The 19,590-nt window shown below is 44.8% G+C and overlaps 1 protein-coding gene across 3 annotated transcripts in view; it reads right to left on the bottom strand.

Annotated features, from left to right (window-relative positions):
- Positions 1 to 19,054, bottom strand: part of DSP (desmoplakin) — a 40,508-nt gene extending 21,454 nt beyond the window's left edge. For 2 of the 3 annotated variants that reach the window (XM_023624425.2, XM_023624427.2), the window contains exons 1-5: positions 18,490 to 19,054; positions 6,570 to 6,672; positions 4,476 to 4,624; positions 3,564 to 3,738; positions 331 to 459 (exon numbers count right to left, since the gene is read on the bottom strand). In XM_023624425.2, the coding sequence (XP_023480193.2) occupies positions 331 to 459; positions 3,564 to 3,738; positions 4,476 to 4,624; positions 6,570 to 6,672; positions 18,490 to 18,668 (735 nt within the window). In that variant the 5' untranslated portion in view covers positions 18,669 to 19,054. Of the gene's footprint in view, positions 1 to 330; positions 460 to 3,563; positions 3,739 to 4,475; positions 4,625 to 6,569; positions 6,673 to 12,002; positions 12,368 to 18,489 lie in introns of those variants that run through there. The other variant, XM_023624426.2, reaches the window with a different exon arrangement.
- Between the last annotated feature and the right edge of the window lie 536 nt (positions 19,055 to 19,590).

Raw genomic sequence — 19,590 nt, 5'->3', positions numbered from 1 at the left:
CTATAGGACTGTCGCACTTTCTCTATTTGAAGAGATGCTCTGCTTTCTGCAGAAATGAACTACCACCCACAAAAAGAGTCACTTACAAACTGCACACAAATGTGTGTATATGCCCTTAGCCTTCTGTTGAACTCCTCCTGAGTGTTAACACAATCTCTAATAGGTCTATCAGGTTCCACTTCCCCATTTATGCAATGGGATTTTTAAAAATTTCCAGTCTGTTGGGGAAGAAATCAAACTAATGTTTCAGACCAAACTCCCTGGATCGAGTAGTTACACAATATTTCAGTATGCTTTTTGAAGACTCCAAAATGAAACACTTCAAAGTACCAGGTCGGCTTTGATTTTGTCCAGCTGCCAGCGATAGTCTCCAATGGCATTGTGGATGCTCCTGTGGCTGTTGATATGCTCTTCCACTGAGGCCAGGTCCACGCCCCAGGCCACCATGTCCATCTCCGCCTGTGGAGGGAAAAGAGAGTTTCCTCCAGTTCCGGTCGTTTGCATCTGACTCATCTCACCACAGCATCAGGGTCAGAGAACCGAGGGACACACACAGCTTCTATTTAGATAAAGCTGAAGACGTAAATAGTCAATATTTCTGAAACCAAAAAAATTCTGTAAAGGCTTGAGATTCCCAAACAGCTAGCTAATGGGGGCTGCCAAGTACTTCCCTCAACTTGTCTGACCCAGCTCAAGATGGCCTGAGATGATTCAGAAACCAGATCCTTGAAACCTGGATCATGAAGGTGATCTGAAGAAAAATAAAAATCTCCCTGTGTACATCTAAGTGGCTTGTGCATATGGACGGTATGTGTGCATTCCTGCATATGACACAATGTTACAAAATGTGGATAGACGTTTCTATATTCAGTTACTTTAAAATGTGCATCAAAAATAGTTCATTAAGCTCCATCAAGTACTACTTCCCAAGCTAAACAGCTGACCTAAAAGTATTTCTCATTGCTGATTTCTTTAAATTGTTTTGATTAACGTAATTGTTGACACTTTAAATCTGGCATTTTCCATCACCTTTCAGGAGGCAACACTCCCTAGAGCCCACTTCAAACAGAAGTTACGAATATACTCAATGCCTTAATTTCAATTAAGGTTGGCAATATTATGATTGTGGGTTTATGTGAGCTTTTTAAAAATTAAGTGTGACTAACTTCCTAATTTGAGTCTTCACTACTCCAAATGTAAGACTGCCACATAATAAGAATCAAACATTATTTCACCAGTTTCATACCGTGGCAAGTCTGTTATCTCGTCTTTCAAAAGAAAGCATGAGCTCATGTAAATTTCCAAATCACCTGTGTCATCTCTTGGACATGCCAAAGGCAAACATTCCAGTCTGTATTGCAGCAAGAACATAACAGGCATTGTTCTATGCCACGTCCATGTTCTAACATACTTGGCAAGCCTTCAGTAAGGGGAGCCATTTCAGAGTCAGACAACCGAAAGTTACCCGGGACTTTGACCCTCCCCTCCCGCAGCTCATCTCAGCTTTTAAACAGAAACAGGTGAGCACACTGGAAGTTAATGAGATGACCAGGCTCAGCTCACGCCCCTCATTACCAGCCAGGTGGATGGTATCTGACTCGTCCATCAGCAGAAACACAGATCAGGGAAACCAAACAAAAGCCTGGCACAGGCGATGTGTGACTGCCTCCTGATTGTACTGCTGGGGACACTGCTCCCTTATCAGCGGGCCCTGCAGCTCAGTCTCCCGGGAGCGAGAGAAGAATGCAGGCTATGCTTGAGGGAAGAAGGGATAAGAGAGACTCCCAGAGCAAACCAGCAGTAAGTGATAAAACTGCTTTTAGTTTGTTTGAAACCATGGGGCTACCTGATCTGAACAGCACTGCTCATCGACTGCATCTACTAGAAAATGCTCCCAACCCAATGACAGAACATGGAGTCCATGTGACAATGCCATTTTCCCAAATTTAAAAATGTTGAGCCTTTGCTACAAAGGATTCTTACAAAGCTACACCCAATATGAATACAGAAAATGATGAATCACGAGCTGCCATTTTATGTAACTGTCATCCTGACTAAGAAGAAATTAGGGGATTTGATGTTTCATAAGTAATTTGGTTCAAGGGTTGTTTCACCTAACATCACTGATCGTAGGATGGCCTTCAAGCCCCAGCAGCTCTGCCAAGCCTTCCTTTGCTGGCTCCATTCCAGAGGGCCGGAGCACCACCCCCTCCCCGACTCCTCTCTGGGCAGGATTTTATTACAGCTCAAACATAGCAATTGACCTCGCACTGCTCTGGATAGAAATTTGACATTTGGGTGTATGTATCTTGTTTTCTTCAATAATACTCATTTTCAGGGCTATGGAAGAAATTTTTGAACCCTCATTTTCTGGCATAGTACCAATACATATAAAACGCTCAAGAAATGTGTGCGCCAAGATTAGAAGGGAATTTGAAAACATGCAAATAGGTTTCTATTTAGATTTCTGGGATTATAACTGACTTTTCTCCTCTATAAGCCCCACCTTCTGTAACAGCATTACAAAGTCTTTACAACATGTGGGAGAAAAGGTTAACTAAGTGATGGAACCAATGCTTAGTCCCATAAGCCCTCGACACTTAGAAAAGAACACATACAAAAACTTTTGAGTGGTTGAGACACTTCAGAACCACTGCTAAACTGATCCAACAACAAGTAGTAAAACCAACATTCCTTACAGCCACAACCACATGGGCACAACAAAGGACCTCTGCGCAACTCACCGTCCTAACACGGCCACCCTCCCAAGAGCAGGAGGGGTCATTAGGATCGGGTTTTCATTATAAAATTCCTATCTACATGATTACGGCACATTTCTACTGCCACCTGTTCATTATGGCGCATAATTACTACATAAAACAAAACAATAATTAGCGCTGAAAACTGCTTTGTGAAACTGCAGTTGGAGGAGAGGCTCAGCACTGCTTTGTTCCCATTATTTCAGTGGACTCCCACACCACTGACGGAGCGGCTGCACAATGCGACGACTGACGCTTCCCAAATAGGAGGGGAGCAACCAAGGAGCACAAACTAGAATATCCGGTTTTACTGTTTCCAGCTCTTCCAATTTGTCAGCGTTTTAAAAGAACCTCCACAACCTTCTTTTTTCTAAGTACCTATCAGTAACACAGATGAGGTCAGTTACCACTCAGGGGGAACAATGAAGTTTTTTAGCACAGAAACTCCCACAACAGATTTTCCAGTTGTGAATGGTAAGAGCTGTAATTCAGAATCTAATTAAATCATACCTGTTAAATATTACCTGTGTAATGAAGTAAGATTATAAAGGAGTGAGGCTGATTCTCTAAGCCACAAGAGGGGGGAAAAAAAATAAAACCTGGTTTCATTTATTTCAAAATAGAAGCCTTCATTTTTCACTTGTATATGAGGAAAATTCCAAAAACAGCAAGTTGTTGCTGCCAGCTGAGGCTCAGGCCACTCTTTGTGGCCAGACCACTGGGGCTGACCCTGCACCTCTGCACAGCTGGCTCCATAGGCTCGGGGCATTGGGGCCCAGCCCTCACCCCTCGGCCGCTACTTACCCTCTGCTGCCTCATCCACCCCAGACACTCGCTGGTGAGGCGCTTGGTGAACTCGTCCCACCCGGAGCCACTCTGACAGGTGTACCCTCCACCACCCTTGGAGCTGGCCCTCCGGACTCGAGGGACACTGATGGCTTTATAAAGGGCTCGCATTTGCTCCTGGAGCTGAAGCAATCTGAAAGGAAAGGAAAACAATAACACCATTGCAGGAAAACAGCCTACGAAAATACATCTGGGCCAATTTCCCCTTTTCTGAGTCTCCTTTCTATCAGTAAAGAGGTCATAAATGTTTACAAAAACAAAGACTTTTTTTCTTTACCACATGACTTGAATCTTGATCACATACAAAAACTCAAATCTGATGATGCTCAAAGCCTGGGTCACCACAGAAAGGGTCACTGGCTTTGCTTAGCCTCGTAGCACCTTTTGCTTTCTCATGATCTTCACCCCTGGGAACTTTCCTAGTATCCTGGGCCCAAGGCACCACGAGAGCAAAATCAGACTATACATCTCGGCTTTAAACTGCATGGCCAACTCTACGGGTCTCCTTTGTATATTCACTAAACTGAGCTCGACTAAGTGAAATGCTGGCCAAAGGCCTTTGCTGCCCGCTAAATGGAGGTCCAGTTAACATGCCATAACAAACTCAACTCCTCAAAATAAGGACCCGCTTTTGGGCAGGTGCACTTAATTCTTTTCACGGCAGCTTTGTGATTCCACAAAAGATGAAGGGAGTGGTCTTAGTCCATTTGTATTAGAGATACGCAGAGCTGCAAAATAGCAAGTGAGCGAGCCCTTCCTCGGGAATAGCTGTGCCCGCTTCCAGGGAAGGCCTGGGTCACGGGATTCGGTGTAACGAGTGTATTAGACTCCTCACCAGGCCTGCCTGCATTCCCGTGCTGTGGGCAATACCTTTTCTGATAAGCATCACAAGGCTGGCCCATCTGCCGCATCTCTCGGATCAAGCTATCCGTGATTTCCATCTGCTCGTTAGCCTGGGCAAAACACTCATCCAGCTCTCTGCTCCGAGCCAGCTGTATTCCATCTCCATATTTCAGCTCCTGAAAGAAAGAATTCATATGAAGGACACGCACAACAGTGGAAGGAAAAGCGTCCTACGTGTTAACCGAAGCAAAAGCTTCCGTTGTCAACTTAAATAGTTTCCATCTTGCAAATAACTGCAAAAAAATTCTAACTGAAAACTATCTTATTAATTTGAGACAGACGTAAATATAGGGAGATTCATGAACCAATGTTTGTGGACTGTATTTTAAATTTTCACTAGGCTTTTAAAAGCACATTTACAGAATGCTGATCTTTCCCTTGTTTCAATATGTTACATGCCCATCTTTCAACTTCACACAGAACTCTCACCTAATGGGAATTTCACTATGCTAAGAACACTGGACCGTTAAATCGGATAACGTCTTTTACACACACAAATTGAGCTTTCCTGCATCTTACGGGAACATAACTTCTCAGTTCTTAAAAAGAAAGCCGTCTAATTCAGTGTATTGGGTCAATCAATTTCCTGGTTTTGATGATGCATTATAGTTACGAGATGTCACCTTTGGGGGAGGCTGCTGGATGGGTACACAAGACTGCTCTGTACTATTTTTACAACTGCTTGTGAGGCTATAATTATCTCAAAATAAAAAGTTTAAAAAAAAAGAAAGCTTTCTCTGTTCACATGCAAAAAGCTGCCACGTCAGTGCCATCTATGAGCTTTCTCTAGAATTTTCCAACTGCTGCTTTCATTTGGCTTCTGCCAAATGAACCTTATTTCTCTAAACAGAAACTATAGCAAACATGGTACATTTCCCTAACATTGTTACACTTTTATGCATGTAAGAAAAAATAAACTGAGAACGTGATGCCATGGAAACTTTTAGAACTACATGTAAAACGCATCCACAGCCACTACAAATCGCGTCCAGGTCTGGGTGTGTGCTCACTATTAAGACACCACGCCTCCGATTTTGCTTTATGTAAAGGAGTCCCCACACGTGATGAATATTTGGAGGAGTGTATTTCAAATCAGAGACTGGAAACGACCGGAACTAGACCCAAGCTCGTTCACTGAGCCGCAAATACCTTTGTATGTGGATTAAAGTGAAGTTATTTTTCTAAGTGGGTGGACTAAACCAGAACTAGAACCCACACATATCTAAAATTAAAGAAATTGGAACGTTAAGACATCCTCTAAACAGAACCCATAAATTCGCTTGGTTAAATCCCTCTGTATATTTAACAGGATTACTTTGTGCTGAGCCAGTTGCCAGATTTAACCCCACACTGATGTCGGCATTGGGGAGACTCGACTCAATTCCTTTGCTGAAGAGACACAATAAATCGGGACAGGGAGAGAACAGGTGGCCATGGGCCCCCTACTTTCAGTCCATTTCCAGCAAACTCAGAGCAAATGTGAATGCTACACTGTTTTCAAATAAAAACTTGACACGTGAAATATCACGGAACCTGTGATTTCTAACCCTCTTTCAATGAGATCCTAAGCTATCTCAGTAATATCAAGAAACCTCACAGGGCTTTCATAAATATTACCATTTTCCCTCAATTTTCAATTTCTTATTTTTCCATATTTTTTTGTTTCTCAAACAGAATTGTTCTAACAATACGGTAATTTTTCCTGAAAAAAAACTTTATAAATTGATGGTGTACATCACAATCCAGTGACATAAACATGTCAGGTTGCATTTCTGGGAAGACAAAGTATACAAAATCACCTAAGTGCATTTCCAAAAGGGTGGCAATCTGTAGCATACAGATTTGTTGAAAAAAACTTTGTGTGAAACTAGTTTCCCATGGCTAAGCCAACATTACAAATAGGTTAAGAAGATATACATCCCTCTCTAGGCTGTTTTGCAAAGATCAACTCTCAGTATGCAGAGAAGAGCAGTGAATAAGGAAGCACAGGTTAGGCAATGAGTCTAAGCTGGCCAGGAACACAATCAGGCGTGGTTGGTACGTTAGGACAAGAAGGCTTACCGGCTGCACAATGAGCTCCGCCCGCATCAAACAGTCGGCGCAGTTCTGCAGGAGGTCCTGGATGGTGTTCTGGTTCTGGTGTCTGGACATCGTACCAGTTTGACTGGTGGGGCAAACACAGAGAAAGCAGACACAAAGTTTAATTTCAAACTTTCAGAAAAGTTGCAAATAGGAGACAAAAACGTTCCTGGAGACCCTTCGCCCAGACTCTCCAACTGTTGATATTTGCCTGTTTCCTTTCTCCCCCTTCTCCCTCTCTCTGTACGTGTGTGGATTTATGTATATGTGTATTTTTCTGAACCATTTGAGAATAACCATGACCCTTTGCCCCAAAATACGTCAGCATGTATTTTCTAAGAATAAAGACATCGAATAATACAACCACAGTATAATTATCAAATTTAGGACATTTAAAATTGATAGAACACTATTTTCTAATCTACAGAAGTTTTTCAAATTTTCCTAATTAGCCCAATAATGACCTTCACAGCAAGTTTAGGGTTTTGTTTTCCAGGTCCAAGATCCAATCCAGAAATGACTCCTTGAGTTGTAAAAACATATATCCCAGCAGCTGATCTATCCCGCACCCCCCCCCCCCCCCCCGCTTCATCCCACAGTGGTAAAGAATGCCGAGCCCCCCAACACCACAAGTCCCTCCCAAGGAAGACTCATGGCATCAGACCCAGGGCACGAAGGTTTCACTGGCCAGTCTGGCTGAGGAAAACGGTGGGAGACAGGAGAAAAGCTTATTCTACAAAAATATTTTCTGCAATCACAGTAAAAGACAATAATGATGTGAAGGAAGTGACGGGAAATGTAATTATCTTTAACACAAAAACAAGCGACTTTCTTTTCAAGATGACCCTAGAATATTATTCTCTACAATGATGTTCATCCAAACGTACCTTTCAAATAAAGCACTTTTCTGGAAGAAAACCTTAAAAGAACAGTGGTGTTTAAGAAGAGCGTTGTAGATGGTCCATATTTTAAAGAAAAAGATTACATGAATTTAATTTGCTCCAGATAAAAGTAAAAAAAAGGTATAATAAAAGTTTTACTTTTTAATTTGCTAAGATATATTATGGTGCAGCACGGCCTTCTACAGCTTAGTTTAAGAGAGATTTAAAGCATATTAAATTATTGTTTAATGTTTGAGAAAAGGCCTCATGAATGTGCGACAAGAAGCCTGCGTTCCTCCCAGGGCTTCAGAGCCACCCAGCCCTTCAGCTGGGCCAGCCTGCACCTCCCATGAGGCTATTTGATGCCTGTTTGATGTACTGGACTTTCTCTTATGTGTGTACGTTTTCTGTGTGGGTGGGTGGGTGGGTGTGTCCGCGTGTGTTTTAAAGAAAGAATTTCATTGTTTAAAAAAAAAGTTTGAGGGGCTGGCCCCGTGGCCGAGTGGTTAGGTTCGCGCGCTCCGCTGCAGGCGGCCCAGTGTTTCGTTAGTTCGAATCCTGGGCGCGGACATGGCACTGCTCATCAGACCACGCTGAGGCAGCGTCCCACATGCCACAACTAGAAGAACCCACAACGAAGAATACACAACTATGTACCGGGGGGGCTTTGGGGAGAAAAAGGAAAAAAATAAAATCTTTAAAAAAAAAAAAAAAAGTTTGAAACACACAGGCTGTACTATGCACAGATGGGATAAAATCACAAGAATGTGGGAAACTTCTCCTAGGGCACCTGATTCTGCATCATCTCACCCTGGGAAAGCTCTGACTTTCTCTCTCTGCCACCTATTTGCGGTCCCTCCCTGCAAGTGAGACTCCCCAACAAGCCAGCACTAGCTGAACGTGGGTGGGTGGGGAACCAAGCTCTCCCTGGGAACCACTCCCAGATGCTGACAAGGTCCTCCAGGCAGGCCCCAGCCTGCTGCCTGAACTGCCCCCTATCAAAACCAGGACGCCCCACCCCCACCCCCCATGAATGCAGGCCTTCTCTTCCCCTCAGAATTACACAGGAAATCTGGCACCCTTCTCCTACTGCTGAAATATCAACAGGACTACATCAGCTGTCCAAACTTGTGCAAAATTCCAACTGTCTTAGAGTCAGAACACTTTCCAAAATGTACCTATTGTAAAATAGAGGAAAGAAAAAAGACAAAGGAAAAAACTCAGAAATGCAGAAACCTCATTTAGAACCCTAGGATAGATAAGGAATTAGGAAGGAGCTGTGTAATTGTATTTGCTTTCTTTATCGAAGGGGCATCAGAGTACCGGACGTTTCTTCTGAAACATTTAGTAATTCTGTTCAGCAATTTGGTTCTGAGGGTGATTCCCACAAAGAATGCCAGTCCCAAGCACATAAATGAAGGGGCTCTCTCTGAGCACAGTAGAAAGCCCGAGCTTCTTGATTTAATGATTTAATGTGTGATGAAATGATTTAATAATGTGTGCTACTATCAAACCCCACAAAATGAGCTCTAAGACAGAGGCAGATAGGGGAAACTGGGTGAGAGGTATACGAGAACTCTCTACTATCTTTACAACTTTTCTGTAAATCTAAAATTATTCCAAAATAAAAATGTTTTAAAAGAAAACGGAGCAGGGAGGCCAAACTCAGTTGTGAATGAATGTAACAAAGTTTACACACAAGTCTTTTAAAAGTGAGTTCATGAAACTAAATTCATTTGATAACAAAACATGAAACTCACCAGCTACTTTTTACCCAAATACTAAAGTAGTTAGTTACATGACACTTAAATGAATGGTATCCAGGAAAAAGAGAGGTGAGGCAATTAAAAGTTGGCTTAAAACATTGGTGGACCATCTACATTTTTTTGTTTCCTCCTACTTTTAGAAGACATTCCTATTTCTGGAGAGCAGTTGGCATCTCTATAAATAAGACATCTTATCTGCTTCCCCTCACCTACATAATCTGAACTTAAAAAAACCAGGTAACTTCATATGTTGTTAATACCAAAAAGAATTCTTCATGCCTTACTAAAGTATTTGCATATGGTCACCATACATGCTCTTCATATCCACTAAAATCTATGTGTTTTGCCTGGCATTTTAGTAAACAGATTAACAACTGTTTAGGAAAGAGGAATGCTCGAAATATAATCTCTTTAAGGGTGGGAAAAAATGAAAAGCTGAAGTGTTACAATAACGAAATCAAGAAGCTTTGATATTGCTATTTGTCTATAGGAAGTACGATCTGATCAACCAAATTTCATCTTATACACAACTTTTCAGGACTGCATCTGGTCCTTAAAGCAAGATCTACCTATCCTATCTTTTATCTGTAAGTCTGATGTGTGGCCAAGGACACCCTTTGGGAACAGACCTAGTGAGAAAGGGAAGCAGGTGTACACTTTTCCAATAGCTCAGTCCATCAAAACGAGATGAAGGGAGACACAGGCCCCCTGAGGTTTAGTAATGGGGGAAAGAGAACCTGTCTTCACAGTTCATTTGGCTTGCCTTGGCTGGGTGAAGAATTCACACAGAACTCTTTGTACCTAAATCAAGGAGGAAGTGCAGGGAGAAAGGATTCTGACCCATCAGGTGAGTCCAAGATCAGATACTCGACACTGTGCAGTGCTGGATTCTTTCTCTGGAAGGACAGGAGAGTTTCCTTCAGGGATCACGTGCATTTCTTAAAAGTTGTGTGTCATTTAAAACTTTTAGGTAAAATCATACTTTTTATTGGACCATATAATTTTAGACTTTTTTTCTAATCTCAGCAATTTTCTAGCTAAATGATATCTAAGATTTCTTAGCTACTTGTTCTGTAACTCTATTGTATGAAACCACCAAACTCACTCCTCCTATTGAAAATAATACAAAAGTCTGTTCTGACTAATGATAATGAAGGTTCCTCTTCAATTCATACAGTACACTTTGGGAAAATGCAAAATTGTATCATACCTGAAGAAATAACTTTTAAATAAGTGTACTTAAGAAGCATATAAGGATTTTAAAAATGCCTCGCCTCAAAGAAAATTTCAATACTGGTACCTATAAATGTTAGGGGTGCAGAGATTTTAAACCATGTTAGGAATTGGACTGACAAGGTCAAAGTTCAATTTTTAAATCTCCACTTCAGTGGCATGGAGGATGAAAGATATGTGCTCTAAAAAAATAAATAAGAAAACAAAACTCATTTGGGTCGATCAAAAGACTTCTAAACTAAAATTAATAGCTGTTCTTGGAAAAAAAATTGTCCTTAAAGTGACTTTTCCAAAATTCTGTTTCATCTTCAAACTCACGAAGACAAATGATTCATACTACAAAGAACCTGCCTCCACAAACCTCTTTTTTTTTAGTTCATTCTAAAACTTGTTTAAACAAGTAGGTAATAGTCCCAACAGTTTACAGAACAAGCCCTTCAGCAGCGGCTAAAAGGAAAACACGATCTGGATTTTCATCCAAGGATGGACTACAGGCCCGTGTGAGAAACATTACAGAGCCTTCCAGGTTTTCTTTTACTACCTCCAAATAACACTCTTTTCTTAAAAAAACAGGAACTCCAAAATTAGCCACCTTAAGACATTAGTTTAACCCTTGTTGCCAAGAATGTTATACAAAAAAAGACAAAAAATTTTGAAGAGAGGCATGCAGTACTACACAGTAAAAATATATTTTACATAGTTACTCTGTTTTATAAAAGTAATTTTATAATAATCTATACTGTTCAATAGACACTTGGCCCATGCCACCTAACTCTGTATCTCTTTTGGTGAATATACTTTCCCTCCCATTGGATTCCTTCTTTCCTTCCTTCTTTCCCTTCCCCTTTCTCATTCCTTCTTTCTCTTTCTCTCCCTCTCTCCCTCTCTCTCCTTTTCCCTCTCTCTCTCCCCTTTCTTTTGTTCATTCCATCAACATAGGGTCCTGCACCTGTGCCAGAAATATCGTCTTACGTGTCTCTGTATTCAGGCTCATGGAATAATGGCCTCAGAACAGCTCAATAAATATTTGTTGGAAATTATAATTATGTAATGCATTAATATTGATCTTAAAATCTATTTGCTTAGCTCTTCATAATTTTCAAAGCATTTTCACATATACTATCTTGTTTGAGTTTCTTTAAAGGATCTTAAGTAAAAACAAAAAAGTGACCTTTGTAAAAAAACTACTTTTACTTTTCATTTAATGACAATACGCTACCCCCAAGACTCTAAGCACACTCGGTTGAGTGGGAAAGCCATGTGTCCATCCTCAGGAAGTTACAGACCAAGAGCTGCGTCTTCTGTTGCGCTTTCCTGATGGCAGCTCTGCCCTCACTCTGCACTAGCTATTTACACACCTGTTCACCCTTCTCCGGGGGAGCAAAGTCCCACCTCACAGTAGTCACCTTCGACTCCCACATGCGCCTAACAGAGCTTTGCACACAGAGGGTACTTAATGCATGTTTGTTTGGTTTAGTAAAGCAGAAGAAAAACAAAGGCAAATAAAAGGCTGATCCGAGGCCATCAGAACTCACCTCACTACCGGCTCAACAGGCAGGGCAGGATCCTCCTCAAACCCCCATTCCTACCCCAACAGTGAGCAAACCAGGGGGTTTTTCCTGTAACGTTTAGAAGGAGGTCCTCCTCTGACCCTTCATCGTGTCCTCACCCAGTAACTTTGGACGCAGTACTCTAATAAAAGTTCCACTTCCTTCCCATGTTCATTATTTTCACACCGTTTTCAGTGGATGGGGGGCGGGGCAAGCTGATCACATATCATTAATTTCAAAAAGACTCCGACGTTTGCAGACTTGGGGTGCACTCCCTGCTCAGCCGCTTCCAAGTCCTACAGCCTGTGGCTTTGAGTAAGTTACTGAGACTCATTGTGCCTGGAGTTTCTGCATCTGCAACCTGTAAGGACACACCCACCTCCTGGGGTTGGCCTGAGGCTCAGAGGAGCCAGCAACGCCGCAACCCCCGCAGAAACTAAATCCTCACGGCCAGAGGGCTGCGCTGCCGCTGCCAGCACACCATGCTCAGATTTCACTTTTATTTCCATTTTGTGTTTTTTGCCCCAGTTCATAATTTTGAACTTCACCCAGTTCATAATTTTAAGTACATCCTGCAACAAATTGGGAGTGGATGAGAAGCAAAAAAAAAAAAAAAAAAAAAGGAAAAAGGAGAAATGGATTGGGTATTAAGTGTGAGGCATTTCACAGGTTCCTAAAATTGCCTACAAGACCTGAAAATAACGATTTGAGACAACTGAAAGAGGGGATACAGTGTGACAGCATGAAAGAAACTTACTGAACAGGACAAGAAAATTCAGAAAGAGATGTGTTCCTTTCCTTTATTAACTGGGATGACATATGACTATTTGATCCTTACAAATTCAATGTCCAAATTTAGGGATTTCTATTTTAAATTACTTCCCTACACGAAATTTCACATTCCTTCTGAAGCCTAAAAAGAATCGTTGACAAGTTATCTGGTTATCCACCAAGAAGCCAACACCCTTTTCATTTTTTTCAGGGGCCAGAGAAAGCAAGGGATGTTACATTTGTGTGTCAAGAATTTTAATTCCAAGCAAAAACTTAGACTTTTTTGCAGCAGCATCTTACCAAAGTGTCATCATTTTCCTGAAAGGTAGATTTCACACTCTCAAAGTCTTTGAAGGTCCTGGACCCTTCCAGCCCAAGGTGTTGGTGGTAAGGTGTAAATTATTGGACTGTGCTAGGATTTTACAGGATGTTACCTCAAATGAGTGGCTCACTGAGTCTTGGGGTCTGGGGAGGTGGCTTCAACAGCAGAACTACACCCAGCCGTTTTCCCATGGAGCGCAAGATTTGAGAAAAAAGAGCAAAGGGTGGGGCAGTGCTCCAAGTGCCAAGGCCTCAGCACTGCTTCTGGAACCTCCCCATCTGGAAAGACTGGTTAGCTGAGAGCTGAGCTGGACTCCCTAGTCACACCCAAGCCCTCCTGTGCTCCACCCTAAGAAGTCAGCATTGAGGCATCATGGCCATCAGCAGTTTTTTCTTTCCCAAGATATTTCAATCACCTGACAACAATGAAATTATGTCCATATTTAGAGAAAAAATTAACTGCTGTTTAAAGCTGTTCTGTAGATCTCACCAACAATTAGTCGGCTTAATGCAGCATCATATTTCATATTGTGTTTTTTTCCCTAAGCAGATGGAAAGTCCATGAGAGTATTAATGAAAGAATACAATGGTGATGAAATAACTATTTTATAGGAATGCAACAATTTAAAAAGAAGTAACTCATATTAGACAGAAGAGTTGACAAGTAGTAAAGATGAATTCTAATAACTAAGGTGAGACCCTTTCTTGAGCCATGGTGGTATACCGGGTTCCAATATTAGCTCAGCCACTAACGAGCTGTGAGACCTAGGCCAAGCCATTTTACTACTCTAATCTGTTCCCATCTGTAAAAATGGGAAGTTTGTCGTGAGGCCCGAGATGACAGACATAATGTACCTGGCACATCATGGGTGTTTGCCAGGTTATGATAACTATTATTAACCACTGATCTGATATTTTTATAAAATATATAACTTACCCAAACTTAATAACCATGTAAATGTTATCTACCATATAGTAAGCTAAACTGAATCTTACTCTGCAATCATTTCCCAGAAAAATACTGGAATATACATTCTGTGAGTCACCCAACACTAAGCCTGATTTCTCAGACTCTCCTTGCCACTCACATCCAGTTCTTAGCTGAAGTTGCCACTCCACCTGGCAATATCTACTTTCCTGTCCCACTGCCACCAACCTCAATCAGACTTTCATCACCTCAATCTCACTGCAGTTGCTTCCTTAAGCCAGCTCCCTCCTGCACTCTCCCCACTTCATGCCACCCTGCACCCTGAGGCCACAGAAGGAGTCCTCAAGGTCACTTAGTTAGGACAGTCTTATTTCCCTGCTCCTTCCGGGGAGGAGACCTTGCCTGGCTTCGATGTAAGCAATGGTTCCCCTGTGCCTATCCAAATTCCCCCCATGGATTCAGGGTCTCCTAGGCTCTGGCCCCAACCTCTCCTTCCCCCTTACATCTTAATGCATGCCCACTTAGGGCGAACGCTCAAAAGAAGACATAGGCCTTGAATTTGCTCCTAATTTTCCACCTCTCTCACTTTCTCATGCTCTTTTCTCCCCCTGGACTGCTCTCTCTGCCCACCTATCGTTACCAGCGGAAATACTCCAAAGTCTAACTCAACACTGTTTCCTTCAGAAAGTCTTACTAGTTGATCCACCGCAGATGTTATCTCCTTATGAAGCTGAGTCACCTGTACCCTCTTGTCCAGCATCCTTTTCTATTACAGTACTCGTGCACTTACCTTTCTTTAGAGCATATGCTCCTTTCAAGAAGTCTGTATTTTCACCTTTGAATCTCCCCAACACCTAACACACAGCAGAAGCTTAGTAAATATCTGCTGGATGGATGAATAAATGGAACTGAGATACTCTCTTCATATAAGTAAAGGACAGGCCAGTCTAACACACAAGGGACACAGTCTAAAGGCCCAGGAAGGGGGCCAGCTCATGGCCTGGTGATTAAGTTCTGTGTGCTCCACTTTGGCAGCACAGGTTTGGTTTCTGGGCACGGACCTACACCACTTGTTGGTGGCCATGCTGTGGTGGTGACCCACACACAAAAATAGAGGGAGACTGGCACAGATGTTAGCTCAGGGCAAATCTTTCTCAGCAAAACAATAAATAAAGTAAGTAAATAAAAAATAAAATAAAACAAAAAAAATAAAGGCCCAGGATGACAGGAGGGCAGAGGTGAGGAGCCTTGGGTTCTGGTGCCAACTCAGCCATGAGTGGACTCAGGGATTTGGGGCAAGTCTTAATCTATTTGTCTCTAAAAAGGAAAAGTGAGATTTCTGTACTCCTTTGCATTTGCTCCACTCTAAAATTTGGTACAAACGGACCTTCTTATTTCAGGCTAACAGATAGGCTTCTTTTAAAAGGTAGTGTAAAACAAACTTTAAAATATATATCAAATAGTGACCACATGCATTTTGGTTTTGAAATCACGAGTTCTGGACAAAAGTAAGCATTAACATAATAACCACATATTTCTGAAGCTTAATGATTGTATTCGGCTTTTAATCCTCCTACAAAATCCATACTTTGATCAGTGAAAGATCTAACTAAGACTTTTTCACTCGGCCACCAAATTTCACTACAGATTTGCAATTTTTTTTAAGTACAGGAATAAGGCTAGAGTAATTCACAAGAAGAAGTTAAATAAAATAGTTGCAAATTCTATCCAGCCTAAAATAAAATAAAGAAGACACAAAAGACAGGTGGGGGAAGGAGGGAGAATTACAAGGGAGAAATAATACTGTTCTAAAAATTGACCAATGTTATTAACGTAAAGGGCAAAGGGAAGATGTTTTAAAGTCACTTTAAAAGGAAATAGTATAAAATGTCAGCTCTCTACACACTTGTTAGTTTATTTAGGGAAGGGCTAAATGCAAACACTGATTACTTCAAAAATCACCAATCTAATTCAGCCAAGAAAGTGGCCGTTTTAGAAATAAATGAGTTTAAATTCAACCAGTAGTTTTCATACCGCTTTTTGTGCTTTAAAAACAAAACAAAACACCTTTACTTAGAAAAGCTTTTGGTCAGAAAAGTACTTACTAAACTCTTAACCATCATTCATTGAGCAGAGGGCAGTCGGGTCAGAGACGGTCCCCTACTTCTACAAAGCGCAGACATCCCTCCGCGCAAAACCACAAAGCCACCAAGAAAGCAGGCGGGGCCCTGTCTCTGCAGTCGGTCGCCATTACTTTAAAAGGCAGCAGCCAGCAGCGGCGGGCCATTCCGTATTGTGCTAATTCTTCCATTCAAGAAGGGTGAGCAGCACCCCCGCGGGCAGCGGCAGCCTAGGGGACACTCCATTACCAGGACCCGGAAGAAGGACCGCAGGCCGCCCTGGCAGACAACATCCACGCGCAGGAAAAACACCCTTCCTCAAAGTTAGGCAATTTTTCACCTGAGTCTGTTTTCCCTTCCCAGAGAGATGTAAAACTTAACAGGTTTATTAACAGCCTTTAGCTGGGAAAAACCGAGCACAAGAAATGATGCTATACTAGAAGAAAACAGTCTCCCCCAAATTTGCTTCAGTGAAGAAACTTAAAAACCATGTATCTTTATGCAGTTCAACAACCAATGTATTAACTACAAATTTACTTCAACAGGAAGCCAAGGGAGCGAAATATTCCATTAACAGTAATGTTTATTGTCACTTTAAAAGACAGGTATTCTAGGATAACAGAGCAAATTAAAAACAAAATTCTCGGTTCATAATACGCCGAAAAGAAGAGCTGCTCAAGAATCCTTGCAAATTCAAACTTGGATTTAAATGTGTGGATTAAAAGAATGTGCTTTCCAAACAGTGGAAGACTGGGAGGGAAAAGGAAAGTTTCAGATTTAAATGGTTGGCCAAGTTTTAAAACAAACTTAAAAACCAAAGTGAAAACTGGCAAAAAAATCTCTCCGCTTCTCCCTATTGCTTGGCACATTTTTCCTGGAAATCCCCAGCTGCGTTCTGTTCAGCAACCCAAGAGCTCCAAGACTGAGACAATTCTTTGCTAACTCAAAAAGGAAGTAAATTATCAAGATGCTGCAGGAAAATAAATAAATCCAAGCAGAAAACAGGTTGCAACTCGAGCAGCCGCTGCCTTCAAAAATGCTGGCAAAACAAAACCCCCCTGGAGTGTATTCAGCTTGCTCCTCCCCAGCCTGAGGCCGCGGGGCCGGGCAAATAATGTTCTGCACTCGAGCCTCTTTCCCGAAAGCCCTGCACGGGAAGGGCTTGCCGGGGGCGGGGGGGCGAGCCGCCAAGTTCTCACGGCTCACATGGGCATCCCGAGTCCAGCTCCGGGGACCCGGCAAATGCAGGTTCATGATCTTCCCCCACCCAGCAAATGACCCCTCGATCGGTTATGCGCTGACTCTGAGAAGCAGACCGTGCCCTCTTCCCAGTGGGCCTGCCTGGGCGCACCTTGAGCAGGGCTGGCCCCCGGCGTCGCCGGCCGGCGCGGGTGGGTCGCGGCGCCCACCCCATCACGGGCCCCCACCCACACTCGCCTGCCCGAAGAGCAGACCCTGCCCCCGCGCTCCGCCGCCAGGACACGGGGGTCCTTTCTCGGGCGGTTTTTAAAAGGGGGAGACAAAGGACGCAGGCGCGGGGCCACAGGTGCGCTCCCCGCGGGGGCTGCGGCGCGGCGGACCGAGGGGGACAGGTGTGTCCCGACGGAGCTCCGACCCGGGCCACGCGGCCGCCCCTACGGGGAAGCTTCTTTTAGGTGGCGGGGGAGGCCGAGGCGGGACCTTCTTAAAATGGGACCCCGCGCCGCCCCGACGCGCAGCCGCCACACAAAAGCCCTTGGGTGGCCGAGGAGCCGAGGCGCTGGCGCGGACGTGGCCTCGGGGTGACCAGGAATTTGGGATGAGCCAGTAGGGACCGCGGAGCGCCAACTCGGACCCTGGCCACCCACGGGCTGTTTGACTTTTGGTTACAGTTAGAGAGGCTGGGTTTTGTTGTCGCAGCCACGCCTGCCTGACCCCGACCTGCTGGCCGGGACAAAGGGGATGCCAGCCCCGCCCGCTGCGCAGGGGCAGACCCGGAGGCAGCCGAGAGACCGGCCCTGTCCCCGCGCCCTGCCTGGAGCCCTGGCGGGCCTGCCCCCGGCCCCGGCTCGCGGGAGGGGAGAAGGGTGGGACCGAGTCCCCGCCAACACGGCGAGAGCCGCTCCCACTTCGGTTCGCGCCGCGCGTGGGGCGTCCGGACACCGGGCTCCTGCCCCAGCGCCAACAGGAAATGCTTTCCTGCCCTCGGGCACAAAGACTTTCCCCTTTCTGACCCTGGGTTTCCTCGTCGGGCAGAGGAGGGCGGTCCCTCCCTGCCCGTCGTGCGGGGAGAGAGTGCAGACCCCGCAGCCGCGGCCAAGAGCCCCGTGCTCGCCGCGCGCCCGGTACCCACCCGTAGCCGTCCGAGTTCTGGTCGGTGACCGTGTAGCGCCGGGAGTAGTACATCCTGCTGGTGCCCCCGCCGCCACCGCCACAGTAGGCCGCCTCGTAGCGCACGTCGGGGCCGGACTCGGCGCGGGTCATGCGGCCCAGCGTGTTGATCCGCGGGTGGGAGCCTCCGTTGACGCTCATGTCGGCGCGCGCTCAGAGCCGCTCAGCGGCGCGGCATACGCGGGGCGGCCGGCTCGGAGGAGGCAGGGGCCTCGGGAGCGGAGGCCAAGCAGGGGACAGGGGGCGGGGGCGGCTCGGAAGGGCCGGCCCGGCCGCTGCGAGCGCGGCGCGGCGGGCGGAGGGCGCGGCGGGGACGGCGACGGGCCGGGAGCGGAGCGGGCCGGAGAGCTGTGGCTCGGAGGGCGGCGCGGGCGCAGAGGAGCTGGGTCGCGGCTGGGTGTTGGTGTTGGTTGGTGGGGGCGCGAGTCTCCTCCCCGCTGGCACCGGCGCCGAAGCCACACCTGGCCGCTGGCTTCCCAGGGCGGGGTGCGGCCGCCGCGCCTCCCCCGCCCCCCGCGGGTGTCCCCGCCGCGCCCGCCCGCAGCTCCTCCCTGCGCCGCCGAGCCGGAGGGGGACCCTCCTCCGCGCGCGGCCCCCAGGGGAGGACAAGCGCTCGCGGGGCCCGGCAAAGCGGGGCGCCTGCATTCGAGGATTTCCCCGGTCCCCAGGGCGGAAATGAGCTGAAAAATCAGGGCCATTCGATTGGACAATAAACTTATTAAACGTTTACTTTTGCTCTTCCCGGGAAACGGTGCCAACGAAGTTTTGACTAGACACATAATTGAGGAGAGAATGCTTAGATGATGAGGTTTTCTTTAGGGGCTTGTTTGACTTTTCTTTTACTCCAATAAGCCAGAAAATGGCCTCAGATGTCCAATTCCCGACGTGTAAAACGATTTTTACAGAGAACCACCACTTTCTGATGGTCTTCACCATAAATAATTTCTTTGGCGTGAAGATGAAAGGAAAACACTACAACCTTTTTCATGGGGTAACGTGAAAATATGAATTGCAATGCCTTTTATTTTGCCTATTGATGGTCATTTTCAACGAAAAGTTGCAA

This window comes from Equus caballus, chromosome 20, assembly GCF_041296265.1.
Source record: "Equus caballus isolate H_3958 breed thoroughbred chromosome 20, TB-T2T, whole genome shotgun sequence".
Lineage (NCBI taxonomy): Eukaryota > Metazoa > Chordata > Mammalia > Perissodactyla > Equidae > Equus > Equus caballus.
The sequence above is the reverse complement of the archived record's forward strand: the minus strand, read 5'-3'. Positions and strand labels throughout refer to the sequence as shown.